The sequence below is a fragment of the Trachypithecus francoisi genome, unplaced genomic scaffold (assembly GCF_009764315.1).
Source record: "Trachypithecus francoisi isolate TF-2019V2 unplaced genomic scaffold, Tfra_2.0 Lachesis_group0, whole genome shotgun sequence".
In the NCBI taxonomy this organism is placed as follows: Eukaryota; Metazoa; Chordata; class Mammalia; order Primates; family Cercopithecidae; genus Trachypithecus; species Trachypithecus francoisi.
The window spans coordinates 132565703-132579321 of NW_022681453.1; the positions used below are offsets into that span (position 1 = coordinate 132565703).

The window sequence follows — 13619 nt, forward strand, 5'->3', positions numbered from 1 at the left end:
GGAGGATTACCACTAAAGGTTATAAGGTTTCTTTTTGGGGTGATAAAATGTTCTAAAATTTACTATGATAATGGTTGCACAACTCTGAGAATATACTCATATACCATTGGATTGTACACTTTAATTGTATGGTATGCAAATTATATCTCAAAAAGGCTGTTATTTTTTTAAAAGAAAGTCAGACAGTAATCTCAGTCCAGACAAGAAGGTGAGCTTGAGTCCTTCATTACATTGCCTTTCTTGGCCATTCCATTTAAAAGTGGCTAAGGATCTGTTAGCCATTTACAGGTACAAGGGTGAGAAGAGGGTACTTAAATGCAGACTGCCATTTACCCAGATTGTGATTCCAGCAGTTCCAAAACACCTCACATATGTGAGAACTGTCTTACATGAGGTTTTCCTAACAGTCAATCACCATTCTTTCTATCACTGCCCATCTCTACCTCTTTACTTATTGCTAGTAACTCAGATCTGCACTCAGGGTACAGAAGGTTACGGTAAGAGGGACACAGAAAAGGAGCACTTAGGACATATATGCGTATTTATTTATAAGCATTTATAAAACTTAAAACACCATTGGGAAATGGTTAAATAAATACTTGTATAGCCATATGATCGAATACTATGCCGCCACTTACAATGATTTTTTTTTTTTTGGAGACAGAGTTTCGCTCTTGTTGCCCAGGCTGAAGTGCAATGGTGCAATCTCAGCTCACTGCAATCTCCGTCTCCCGGGTTCAAGTGATTCTCCTGCCTTAGCCTTCTGAGTAGCTGGGATTACAGGTATGTGCCACCGTGCCCAGCTAATTTTGTATTTTTAGTAGAGACGGGATTTCTCCATGTTGGTCAGGCTGGTCTTGAACTCCTGACCTCAGGTGATCCGCCTGCCTCGGCCTCCCAAAGTGTTGGGATTACAGGCGTGAGTCACTGTGCTCAGCCTATAATGATATATATATATATATATATATATTTTTTTTTTTTTTTTTTTTTTTTGAGACGGAGTTTCGCTCTGTCACCCAGGCTGGAGTGCAGTGGCCGGATCTCAGCTCACTGCAAGCTCCGCCTCCCGGGTTTACGCTATTCTCCTGCCTCAGCCTCCCGAGTAGCTGGGACTACAGGCACCCGCCATCTCGCCCGGCTAGTTTTTTGTATTTTTTTAGTAGAGACGGGGTTTCACCGTGTTAGCCAGGAAGGTCTCGATCTCCTGACCTCGCGATCCGCCCGTCTCGGCCTCCCAACGTGCTGGGATTACAGGCTTGAGCCACCGCGCCCGGCCGCCTATAATGATATTTTTAAAGAATATTTACCAGAAGATTAACATGATTTCTCCTCAGAAGCCACAGAGGTCAGAAGGCATGAAATGACATATACAAAGTGCTGAAAGAAAACAACTGTCAATCAAGAATTCTATATTGAACAAAACTATCCTTTGAAAATGAAGGCAAAATTAACACATTTCCAGATAAAGAAAAACTGATGTTGTTGTTAGTATATCTGCCCTATAAGAAATACTTCAGGCTGTAATGAAAAGACATTAGACAGTAACTTGAATTCACATGAAGAAATAAAGAACACTGATAAAGAGTAACTACATGGGCAAACAGAAAAGACAGTAATAATGTATTTTTCATTTGTAATTCTTCTTTTTCTTATCTGATTTAGGACCACTGTGTAAAGCAATAATGATAAATCTATGTTAAGTGGTACATAACTTATAAAGATATAACTTGTGACAATAATAGCATAAAGGGGCAAGTAATAGAGGCTACAGAGGAGCAAATTTTTTGTATATTATTAAAATTCAGTCAGTAATAATCTGAACTAGATTGTCATAAATTAAGATGCTAATTGTAATCACCAAGTTAACCACCACTAAGAAAATAACTAAAAATATATATAGTAAAATAAACAACAAGAAAGTTACAAGGGTACAGTTTTCCATTTAACACAAATGAAAGCAGTAACGGAGGAATTGAACAAAAAAACCAAAAAACATAGAAAACAAATAGCAAAATGGCAGAAGTATGTTCTTCCTTATCAGTAATTACATTAAATATAAGTGTATTAAGTTCTCTAATCAAAAGACAGAGATTGGCAGAGTAAAGGATAGGTAATAATGGGTTAAATATTATAGTATAAAAATAGAGTATAAACTAAATACAATAAAAACCCAAATGTGTTTTTTTTTGGTTGTTGTTCGTTTGTTTTGAGATGGAGACTCGCTCTGTCACCAGGCTGGAGTGCAATGGCACAATCTTGGCTTACTGCAACCTCCACCTCCCAGATTCAAGTGATTCTCCTGCCTCAGCCTCCTGAGTAGCTGGGACTACAGGCGCATGCCAGCATGCCCAGCTAATTTTTGTATCTTTAGTAGTGACGGGGTTTCATCATGTTGGCCAGGATGGTCTCGATCTCCTGACCTTGTGATCTGCCTGCCTCAGCCTCTCAAAGTGCTGGGATTACAGGCACGAGCCACTGCGCCGGCCAATGTCCTTTTTTTTTAAAGGATGTTTTTCAAAGGAAAAAGAAACTGTAAGAAAAAAATTACATACAAAAAAGACTAGGATGAAATAGAATGTTAATAGGGGTTATTTCTGAACTGTGAGTTTATGATGATTTTAGTTTACATCTGTATACTTTCTTATGTTTTCTAGTTTACTAGAATAATGAACATTATTTTTATCATTAGAAAAATATATTAATTACAAAAATGCTACCATTATATATACCGTGATACACAGTGGTATCATAGACCTCATCTGACATGTCTAATAGCCTAAATTAAACCTATTTCCAGAAATTTACCCGTATTTACTAGTTTTGTGCTATTTTCCAATAGAAATTCATCTTATTAGGTACTGATAATTATAAGGGACAATGAAACAGAAATCTTTGAGTTATCAAAGAAGCATATTTAATATGTCATACTGCATGAGCACTGCATCAGTGAAATCTGATATGGGTCATAGTACTGGAGGTAGAGTCTTGGGGGTCTCTATTGACTCAGGAGTTCCCCTAGAGTTGATGGATCATAGAAAGGCCCTAGGGCTAAGGTTAAGGGAAATAAGGAGACAGAGGCCTCACAGTAGCAGGTGTTTACTTATCAGAATGGAAGTGAAGTATTTGAACATTTTAACAATTAGTACCATTGTACTGGTACATAACAGCTGAAGAGGTTAATCAGTAAGCTAAGCATTCAAAATTATCACCTCTGGGCTGGGTCCAGTGGCTCATGCCTGTAATCCAAGAACTTTGGGAAGCTGAGGCAGGTGGTCACCTGAGGTCAGGAGTTTGAGACCAGCCTGGTCAACATGGTGAAACCCTGTCTCTACTAAAAATACAAAAATTTGCTGGGCATGGTAGCGTGCCTGCAGTCCCAGCTTCTCGGGAGGCTGAGGCAGGAGAACTGCTTGAATTCGGGAGGTGGAGGTTGCAGGGAGCTGAGATCACACCACTGTACTCCAGCCTGGAAGACAGAGTAAGACTCTGTCTCAAAAAATAAATAAATAAAATAAAATAATCACCTCTGATACGTATGACTACATTTAGAATTTGCCCTAAAGAAAAGCCCCACACATCAGCCACTATATAGAGCCTTGGTTGTTACCTCTGTATGGGCAATCCTATAGTGACAGCCCAGGGCCAGCTCTAGTCCCCCTCCAAAAGCCATGCCTTGGATTGCTGCCACCACAGGCTTCGCATTTCTCTGTATTTCATCTACTACATGTCCCAGTGTAAAGCCAAATGTCCTAGGAGTGCTGAAGCCATGAATATCAGCACCTAAAGGCACAAAGACAAGGAGAAAACAGAGTTGAGAAATACATGGGAATTGTTATCTAGCAATAAGTTACCTGATACTCTTTAAAAATTTTTTTAATTTGTTTTATTTATTTCTTAATTTTTTTTAAGAGTTCCTGATGACTCTTAAAAAGTCTCAGACCTCTTTGGGCCCTTACACTTCATCCTTGGCTGAAAACAAGTATATTGGAGAATGTAGAATGCTATGAGAGAAAATCCTCAAATCTTTACCAGGAATTCTGTAATTTTCTAAAATTTATCTTTCCATATAGTAAGTATTAATTCTATCTTTAAAAAAATTAAAAATCTCAGAAAAGGGGAATAGAGATTCTCCTCCAAAGATCATTATTCTGAGATTGAGTCAGCCCCTCTCATTTTCGTATGTGTGATATTGTTAATCAATCATATTTACAGCAACTTAGCTCCATATCTTTGTTAAGGGCATGAGTCATTACAATATCAAATATCAGGGTAACATATATACATATTTATGAGTTATATGTTAGTCAACCAGCTTAGAATTATGTTTTTGTAATAGATTTTTATCTTCAATAAAAATAATATTTATTGGCCAGGCGTGGTGGCTCACGCCTGTAATCCCAGCACTTTGGGAAGCTGAGGCGGGCAGATCACTTGAGCTCTGGAGTTTGAGACCATCCTGGCTAACATGGTGAAACCCCATTTCTACTAAAAAACACAAAAAATTAGCCGGGCGTGGTGGCAGGCATCTGTAGTCCCAGCTTCTCGGGAGGCTGAGGTAGGAGAAGGGTGTGAACCCGGGAACCAGAGCTTGCAATGAGCCAAGATTGCGTCATGGCACTCCAGCCTGAGTGACAGAGCAAGACTCCATCTCAAAAATAAAATAAAATAAAATAAAAATAATATTTATTGCTTTTCCTGATTATAAAAATAACATGTATTATGGAAAACTTGAAAACCACACAAAATTAAAAAGAACATGAAGATCACCCTAAATATCACCATACAGCCATAATTTAGTATTTTGGGGAATTCTTAGTTTTTTTCCACATGGGTGAGCAAGCATTACCACCTGAACTCTGCCTTCTGTCAGATCAGTAGTGGCATTAGATTCTCACAGGAGCGTGAACCCTATTGTGAACTGCACAAGTAAGGGATCTAGGTTGTGCTCTCCTTATGAGAATCTAATGCCTGATGATCTGAGGTGAAACAGTTTCATCCCCGAACCATCCCTGACCCCCCACTCTCCCAGGACTGCACCCACACCCCCAACCCCTGTCCATGGAAAAACTGTCTTCCATGAAAGCAGTCCCTGGTACCAAAAAGGTTGAGGACAGCTGATATAGAGCATACTATAAAATCATTTTTATATTTTCCTATTTTCATATAATATTATACATAATAAGCTTTTTCCTACAGCATTATCTATTCCTTGAAAACACTAGGCCAAGCATGGTGGCTCATGCCTGTAATCCCAGCACTGTGGGAGGCCAAGGTGGGTGAATCAAGAAGTCAGGAGATCGAGACCATCCTGGCAAACATGGTGAAACCCTGTCTCTACTAAAAATACCAAAAAAATTAGCCAGGTGTGGTGGCGAGTGCCTGTAGTCCCAGCTGCTCAGGAGGCTGAGGCAGCAGAATGGCAGGAACCTGGGAGCCGGAGCTTGCAGTGAGCTGAGATTGCGCCACTGCACTCCAGCCTGGGTGACAGAGCGAGACTCCGTCTCAAAAAAAATAAAAAATAAAATTAAAGTTAAAAAAAAAAACACTGCTGGGCGCACCCAAGATGGCCGAATAGGAACAGCTCCAGCCTCCAGCTCCCAGTGTGAGTGACACAGAAGACGGGTGATTTCTGCATTTTCAACTGAGGTACCAGGTTCATCTCACTGGGTAGTGCTGGACAGTCGGTACTAGTCAGCTGGTGCAGCCCGACCAGTGAGAGCTGAAGCAATCGCCTCACCTAGAAAGTGCAAGGGGGAAGGGAATCCCTTTTCCTAACCAAGGGAAACTGAGACACACAACACCTGGAAAATCGGGTAACTCCCACCCTAATACTGCGCTTTATCAAGGGTCTTAGCAAATGGCACATCAGGAGATTATATCCCACACCTGGCCCGGAGGGTCCCACGCCCACGGAGCCTCCCTCATTGCTAGCACAGCAGTCTGAGATCTAACTGCAAGGCGGCAGCGAGGCTGGGGGAGGGGCGCCCACCATTGCTGAGGCTTAAGTAGGTAAACAAAGCCACTGGGAAGCTCGAAATGGGTGGAGCCCACTGCAGCACAAGGAGGACAGCCTGCCTCTGTAGACTACTCCTCTGGGGACAGGGCATAGCTAAACAAAAAGCAGCAGAAACCTCGGCAGAGGTAAATGCCCCTGTCTGATAGCTCTGAAGAGAGCAGTGATCTCCCAGCATGGAGGTTGAGATCTGAGAATGGACAGACTGCCTACTCAAGTGGGTCCCTAACCCCTGAGTAGCCTAACTGGGAGACATCCCCCACTAGGTGCAGACCGACACCTCACACCTCACACGGTGGGGTACACCCCTGAGACGAAGCTTCCAGAACAAGAATGAGACAGCAACACTCGCTGTTCAGCAATATTCTATCTTCTGCAGCCTCGGCTGCTGATACCCAGGCAAACAGGGTCTGGAGTGGACCTCAAGCAATCTCCAACAGTCCTACAGCTGAGGGTCCTGACTGTTAGAAGGAAAACTAACAAACAGAAAGGACACCCACACCAAAACCCCATCAGTACATCACCATCATCAAAGACCAAGGGCAGATAAAACCACAAAGATGGGGAAAAAGCAGTGCAGAAAAGTTGGAAATTCAAAAAATCAGAGTGCATCTCCCCCTCCAAAGGAACGCAGCTCATCGCCAGCAACGGAACAAAGCTGGACGGAGAATGACTTTGACGAGTTGAGAGAAGAAGCCTTCAGTCGATCAAACTTCTCAGAGCTAAAGGAGGAACTACGTAACCAGCGCAAAGAAAGTAAAAACCTTGAAAAAAGAATGGATGAATGGATAACTAGAATGATCAATGCAGAGAAGACCTTAAAAGAACTGATAGAGATGAAAATCATAACATGAGAAATACATGACAAATGCACAAGCTTCAGTAACTGAGTCGATCAACTGGAAGAAAGAGTATCAGCGATTGAAGATCAAATGAATGAAATGAAATGAGAAGAGAAGTGTGGAGAAAAGAGAGTAAAAAGAAATGAACAAAGCCTCCAAGAAATATGGTATTATGTGAAAAGACCAAATCTACATCTGATTGGTGTGCCTGAAAGTGACGGGAAAAATGGAACCAAGTTGGAAAACACTCTGCAGGATATCATTCAGGAGAACTTCCCCAACATAGTAAGGCAGGCCAACATTCAAATTCAAGAAATACAGAGAATGCCACAAAGATACTCCTCAAGAAGAGCAACTCCAAGACACATAATTGTCAGATTCATCAAAGTTGAAATGAAGGAAAAAATGTTAAGGGCAGCCAGACAGAAAGGTCGGGTTACACACAAAGGGAAGCCCATCAGACTAACAGCAGATCTCTCAGCAGAAACTCTCCAAGCCAGAAGAGAGTGGGGGCCAATATTCAACATTCTTTTTTTTTTTTTTTTTTTTTTGAGACGGAGTCTCGCGCTGTCACCCAGGCTGGAGTGTTGTGGCCGGATCTCAGCTCACTGCAAGCTCCGCCTCCCGGGTTCACGCCATTCTCCTGCCTCAGCCTCCCGAGTAGCTGGGACTACAGGCGCCGCCACCTCGCCCGGCTAGTTTTTTGTAGTTTTTAGTAGAGACGGGGTTTCACCGTGTTAGTCAGGATGGTCTCGATCTCCTGACCTCGTGATCCGCCCGTCTCGGCCTCCCAAAGTGCTAGGATTACAGGCTTGAGCCACTGCGCCCGGCCTCAACATTCTTAAAGAAAAGAATTTTCAACCCAGAATTTCATATCCAGCCAAACTAAGTTTCATAAGTGAGGGAGAAATAAAATCCTTTACAGACAAGCAAATGCTTAGAGATTTTGTCACCACCAGGCCTGCCCTATAGGAGATCCTGAAGGAAGCACTAAACATGGAAAGGAACAACCGGTACCAGCCATTGCAAAAACATGTCAAAATGTAAAGTACATCGATGCTAGGAATAAACTGCATCAACTAGCGAGCAAAATAACCAGCTAACATCATAATGACAGGATCAAATTCACACATAACAATATTAACCTTATGTGAATGGACTAAATGGTCCAATTAAAAGACATAGGATGGCAAATTGGATAAAGAGTCAAGACCCATCAGTTTGCTATATTCAGGAGACCCATCTCACATGCAGAGACACACATAGGCTCAAAATAAAGGGATGGAGGAAGATCTACCAAGCAAATGGAAAACAACAACAACAAAAAAAGCAGGGGTTGTAATCCTAGTCTCTGATAAACCAGACTTTAAACCATCAAAGATCAAAAGAGACAAAGAAGGCCATTACATAATGGTAAAGGGATCAGCTCATCAGCAAGAGCTAACTATCCTAAATATATGTGCACCCAATACAGGAGCACCCAGATTCATAAAGCAAGTCCTTAGAGACTTACAAAGAGACTTAGACTCCCATACAATAATAATGGGAGACTTTAACACCCCACTGTTAACATTAGACGGATCAATGAGACAGAAAGTTAACAAGGATATCCAGGAATTGAACTCAACTCTGCACCAAGCAGACCTAATAGACATCTACAGAACTCTCCACCCCAAATCAACAGAATATACATTCTTCTCAGCACCACATCGCACTTATTCCAAAATTGACCACATAGTTGGAAGTAAAGCACTCCTCAGCAAATGTAAAAGAACAGAAATTATAACAAACTGTCTCTCAGACCACAGTGCAATTAAACTAGAACTCAGGACTAAGAAATTCAATCAAAACCACTCAACTACATGGAAACTGAACAACCTGCTCCTGAATGACTACTGGGTACATAACGAAATGAAGGCAGAAATAAAGACGTTCTTTGAAACCAATGAGAAAAAAGATACAACATACCAGAATCTCTGGGACACATTTAAAACAGTGTGTAGAGGGAAATTTATAGCACTAAATGCCCATAAGATAAAGCAGGAAAGATCTAAAATTGACACCCTAACATCACAATTAAAAGGACTAGAGAATCAAGAGCAAACACATTCAAAAGCTAGCAGAAGGCAAGAAATAACTAAGATCATAGCAGAACTGAAGGAGATAGAGACACAAAAAACCCTCCAAAAAATCAATGAATCCAGGAGCTGGTTTTTTGAAAAGATCAACCCAATTGATAGACTGCTAGCAAGACTAATAAAGAAGAAAAGAGAAAAGAATCAAATAGACGCAATAAAAAATGATAAAGGGGATATCACCACCGACTCCACAGAAATACAAACTACCATCAGAGAATACTATAAACACCTCTACGCAAATAAACAAGAAAACCTAGAAGAAATGGATAATTTCCTGGACACTTACACTCTCCCAAGACTAAACCAGGAAGAAGTTGAATCCCTGAACAGACCAATAGCAGGCTCTGGAATTGAGGCAATAATTAATAGCGTACCAACCAAAAAAAGTCCAGGACCAGATGGATTCACAGCCGAATTCTACCAGAGGTACAAGGAGGAGTTGGTACCATTCCTTCTGAAACTATTCCAATCAATAGAAAAAGAGGGAATCCTCCCTAACTCATTTTATGAGGCCAACATCATCCTGATACCAAAGCCTGACAGAGATACAACAAAGAAAGACAATTTTAGGCCAATATCCCTGATGAACATCAATGCAAAAATCCTCAATAAAATACTGGCAAACCAAATCCAGCAGCACATCAAAAAGCTTATCCACCATGATCAAGTGGGCTTCATCCCTGGGATGCAAGGCTGGTTCAACATATGCAAATCAATAAACGTAATCCAGCATATAAACAGAACCAAAGACAAAAACCAAATGATTATCTCAATAGGTGCAGAAAAGGCCTTTGACAAAATTCAACAGCCCTTCATGCTAAAAACTCTCAATAAATTCGGTATTGATGGAACATATCTCAAAATAATAAGAGCTATTTATGACAAACCCACAGCCAATATCATACTGAATGGGCAAAAACTGGAAGCATTCCCTTTGAAAACTGGCACAAGACAGGGATGCCCTCTCTCACCACTCCTATTCAACATAGTGTTGGAAGTTCTGGTTAGGGCAATCAGGCAAGAGAAAGAAATCAAGGGTATTCAGTTAGGAAAAGAAGAAGTCAAATTGTCCCTGTTTGCAGATGACGTGATTGTATATTTAGAAAACCCCATCGTCTCAGCCCAAAATCTCCTTAAGCTGATAAGCAACTTCAGCAAAGTCTCAGGATACAAAATTAATGTGCAAAAATTACAAGCATTCTTATACACCAGTAACAGACAAACAGAGAGCCAAATCATGAATGAACTTCCATTCACAATAGCTTCAAAGAGAATAAAATACCTAGGAATCCAGCTTACAAGGGATGTAAAGGACCTCTTCAAGGAGAACTACAAACCACTGCTCAGTGAAATCAAAGAGGACACAAACAAATGGAAGAACATACCATGCTCATGGATAGGAAGACTCAATATTGTGAAAATGACCATACTGCCCAAGGTAATTTATAGATTCAATGCCATCCCCATTAAGATACCAATGACTTTCTTCACAGAATTGGAAAAACTGCTTTAAAGTTCATATGGAACCAAAAAAGAGCCCGCATTGCCAAGATAATCCTAAGCAAAAAGAACAAAGCTGGAGGCATCATGCTACCTGACTTCAAACTATACTACAAGGCTACAGTAACCAAAACAGCATGGTACTGATACCAAAACAGAGATATAGACCAATGCAACAGAACAGAGCCCACAGAAATAATACCACACATCTACAGCCATCTGATCTTTGACAAACCTGAGAAAAACAAGAAATGGGGAAAGGATTCCCTATTTAATAAATGGTGCTGGGAAAATTGGCTAGCCATAAGTAGAAAGCTGAAACTGGATCCTTTCCTTACTCCTTATATGAAAATTAATTCAAGATGGATTAGAGGCTTAAATGTTAGACCTAATACCATAAAAACCTTAGAATAAAACCTAAGGACATTCAGGACATAGGCATGGGCAAGGACTTCATGTCTAAAACACCAACAGCAATGGCAACAAAAGCCAAAATTGACAAATGAGATCTAATTAAACTAAAGAGCTTCTGCACAGCAAAAGAAACTACCATCAGAGTGAACAGGCAACCTACAGAATGGGAGAAAATTCTTACAATCTACTCGTCTGACAAAGTGCTAATATCCAGAACCTATAAAGAACTCAATCAAATCTACAAGAAAAAAACAAACAACTTCATCAAAAAGTGGGCAAAGGATATGAACAGACACTTCGCAAAAGAAGACATTCATACAGCCAACAGACACATGAAAAAATGCTCATCCTCACTGGCCATCAGAGAAATGCAAATCAAAACCACAATGAGATACCATCTCACACCAGTTAGAATGGCAATCATTAAAAAATCAGGAAACAACAGGTGCTGGAGAGGATGTGGAGAAATAGGAACACTTTTACACTGTTGGTGGGATGTAAATTAGTTCAACCATTGTGGAAAACAGTGTGGCGATTCCTCAAGGATCTAGAACTAGAAATACCATTTGACCCAGCCATCCCATTACTGGGGATATACCCAAAGGATTATAAGTCATGCTGCTATAAAGACACATGCACACATATGTTTATTGCGGCACTATTCACAATAGCAAAGACTTGGAATCAACCCAAATGTCCATCAGTGACAGACTGGATTAAGAAAATGTGGCACATATACACCATGGAATACTATGCAGCCATAAAAAAGGATGAGTTCGTGTCCTTTGTAGGGACGTGGATACAGCTGGAAACCATCATTCTCAGCAAACTATCGCAAGAACAGAAAACCAAATATCGCATGTTCTCACTCATAGGTGGGAAGTGAGCAATGGGATCACTTGGACACAGGAAGGGGAGCATCACACACTGGGTCCTATTGTGGGGAGGGGGTAGGGGGAGGGATAGCATTAGGAGATATACCTAATGTAAATGACGAGTTAATGGGTGCAGCACATCAGCATGGCACATGTGTACATATGTAACAAACCTGCACGTTGTACACATGTTCCCTAGAATTTAAAGTATAAAAAAAAAAACAAAACACTAAGCTTGGTACAAGTTTTAAAAATTAATTATTTTATATCTAGCCTATTCATCTTTTTTTCTCTTTTCGCTACCTGTTCCTCATCTAGCAGCAATCCAGGAGTTATGCTTTTTTCTCACCAATTCATTATATTTCACTCTCTAGTCCAGTGTTTTGTTTTGTGTTTTCAATTCCTTTTGGTTCTAGAGAAACAAGATCAATTTCAATCTAAGTCTCAAGCCTATCATTCCTGTAGCTTTAGATTGAGATGGTTTTTTTAGATAATAACAGAAATAAACAGTCATTGGATAAACGCATCAAGCACTGTGCTAAGCAGTTTCATATACTGTCTCATTTAATTTTCATAACACCTAAGTTAAGCAGCATAACAATTCCCATTTTACAGGTAAGAAAGTTAATGCTTTGAGACAAGTGACTACTTCAGACATATGACTAATAACTTGTGGAATAGGGATTTAAACTTAGGTAATTTGACTACAAACCCCACATTCTTAAAAGCTATACTATATTCTTCTACTTATAGCAGAAGGTTAGTAGCATTATTATCCCAATTTTTGGAAAACCAAAGCACAGTGTAGTGATTTCACTTTTTAATTATTTCCAGCATACCAAAATCCAATTAATTTTGGGATATTGATTTTATATCCAGCAAAACAGCTAAATTTTCTTATTAATTCTAACAATTTTTAATAGATTATTTTGATTTTCTACAAACCTTATTGTATCTTCTGAATAATTAAGTTTTGTTCCTTCTTTTTCATTCCTTATACCTTTTGTTTCTTTTACTAGCTTTACTGGGTTATCAAAAACCTTGAATATAATGCAAAAGAAATGGTGAGAGCAGTCAGCTTTGTCTTGTTCCTTTCTCATAAGAAAAGCTTTCAATTTGCCATTTTGTTTGTTTCCTGTAGATTTTTCAAAATGGATACCTTTTGCCTGATTAAGGCATTTTCTTTCTGTACCTCATTTACTACGAATGTTTCTTCTGAATGCACGTCAAATGTTACAGAATGTCTTTTCTACATCTCGACATAATCATATAATTTTTCTTTTTAATCTTTTAATGGGATGAATTTCATTATCTAGTGTTCAACCAATCTGATATTTCTAGGACAAAAGTTATATATTATACTTTTTATATGTTGTTAGATTCAGCTTCACAACACACTAAGGTTATTTAAAATTATTTTTATAGATTCAGGGGGTACATGTACAGGTTTGTTACACAGATATATTGCATAATGGTGAGGTTTGGGTTTTTGGCGTGCCTATCACCCAAACAGTGAACATTGTGCCACTTGGTAACTTTTCAACCCTCACCCCAACCTCCTTGCCCTTTTGAAGGTGCCTATGTATATTATTTCCCTCTGTATGTCCATGTGTTCCCATTGTTTACCTCCCCCTTTATTTCCCTGACAATTATTCCTTCATAATAGTTCCCACTTATAAGTGAGAATATGTGGTATTTGATTTTCTATTTCTGAGCTATTTTACTTAGGATAATGGCCTAAGTAAAGACGTAATTTCATTCTTTTCTATGGCTGTATAGTATGCTATGGTTTTCTTTACCTAATCAACCATTGATAGATCCTTGGGTTGATTCCATG

General features: G+C 39.7%; 1 protein-coding gene across 1 annotated transcript in view; it reads right to left on the reverse strand.

The window, feature by feature from the left end:
• EHHADH (enoyl-CoA hydratase and 3-hydroxyacyl CoA dehydrogenase) overlaps positions 1-13619 on the reverse strand; it is a 91224-nt gene that overhangs the window by 53703 nt on the left and 23902 nt on the right. Inside the window, exon 3 of the mRNA XM_033211943.1 lies at positions 3608-3780. Coding sequence (XP_033067834.1) covers positions 3608-3780 — 173 coding nt within the window. The remainder of the gene's footprint in view (positions 1-3607; positions 3781-13619) is intronic.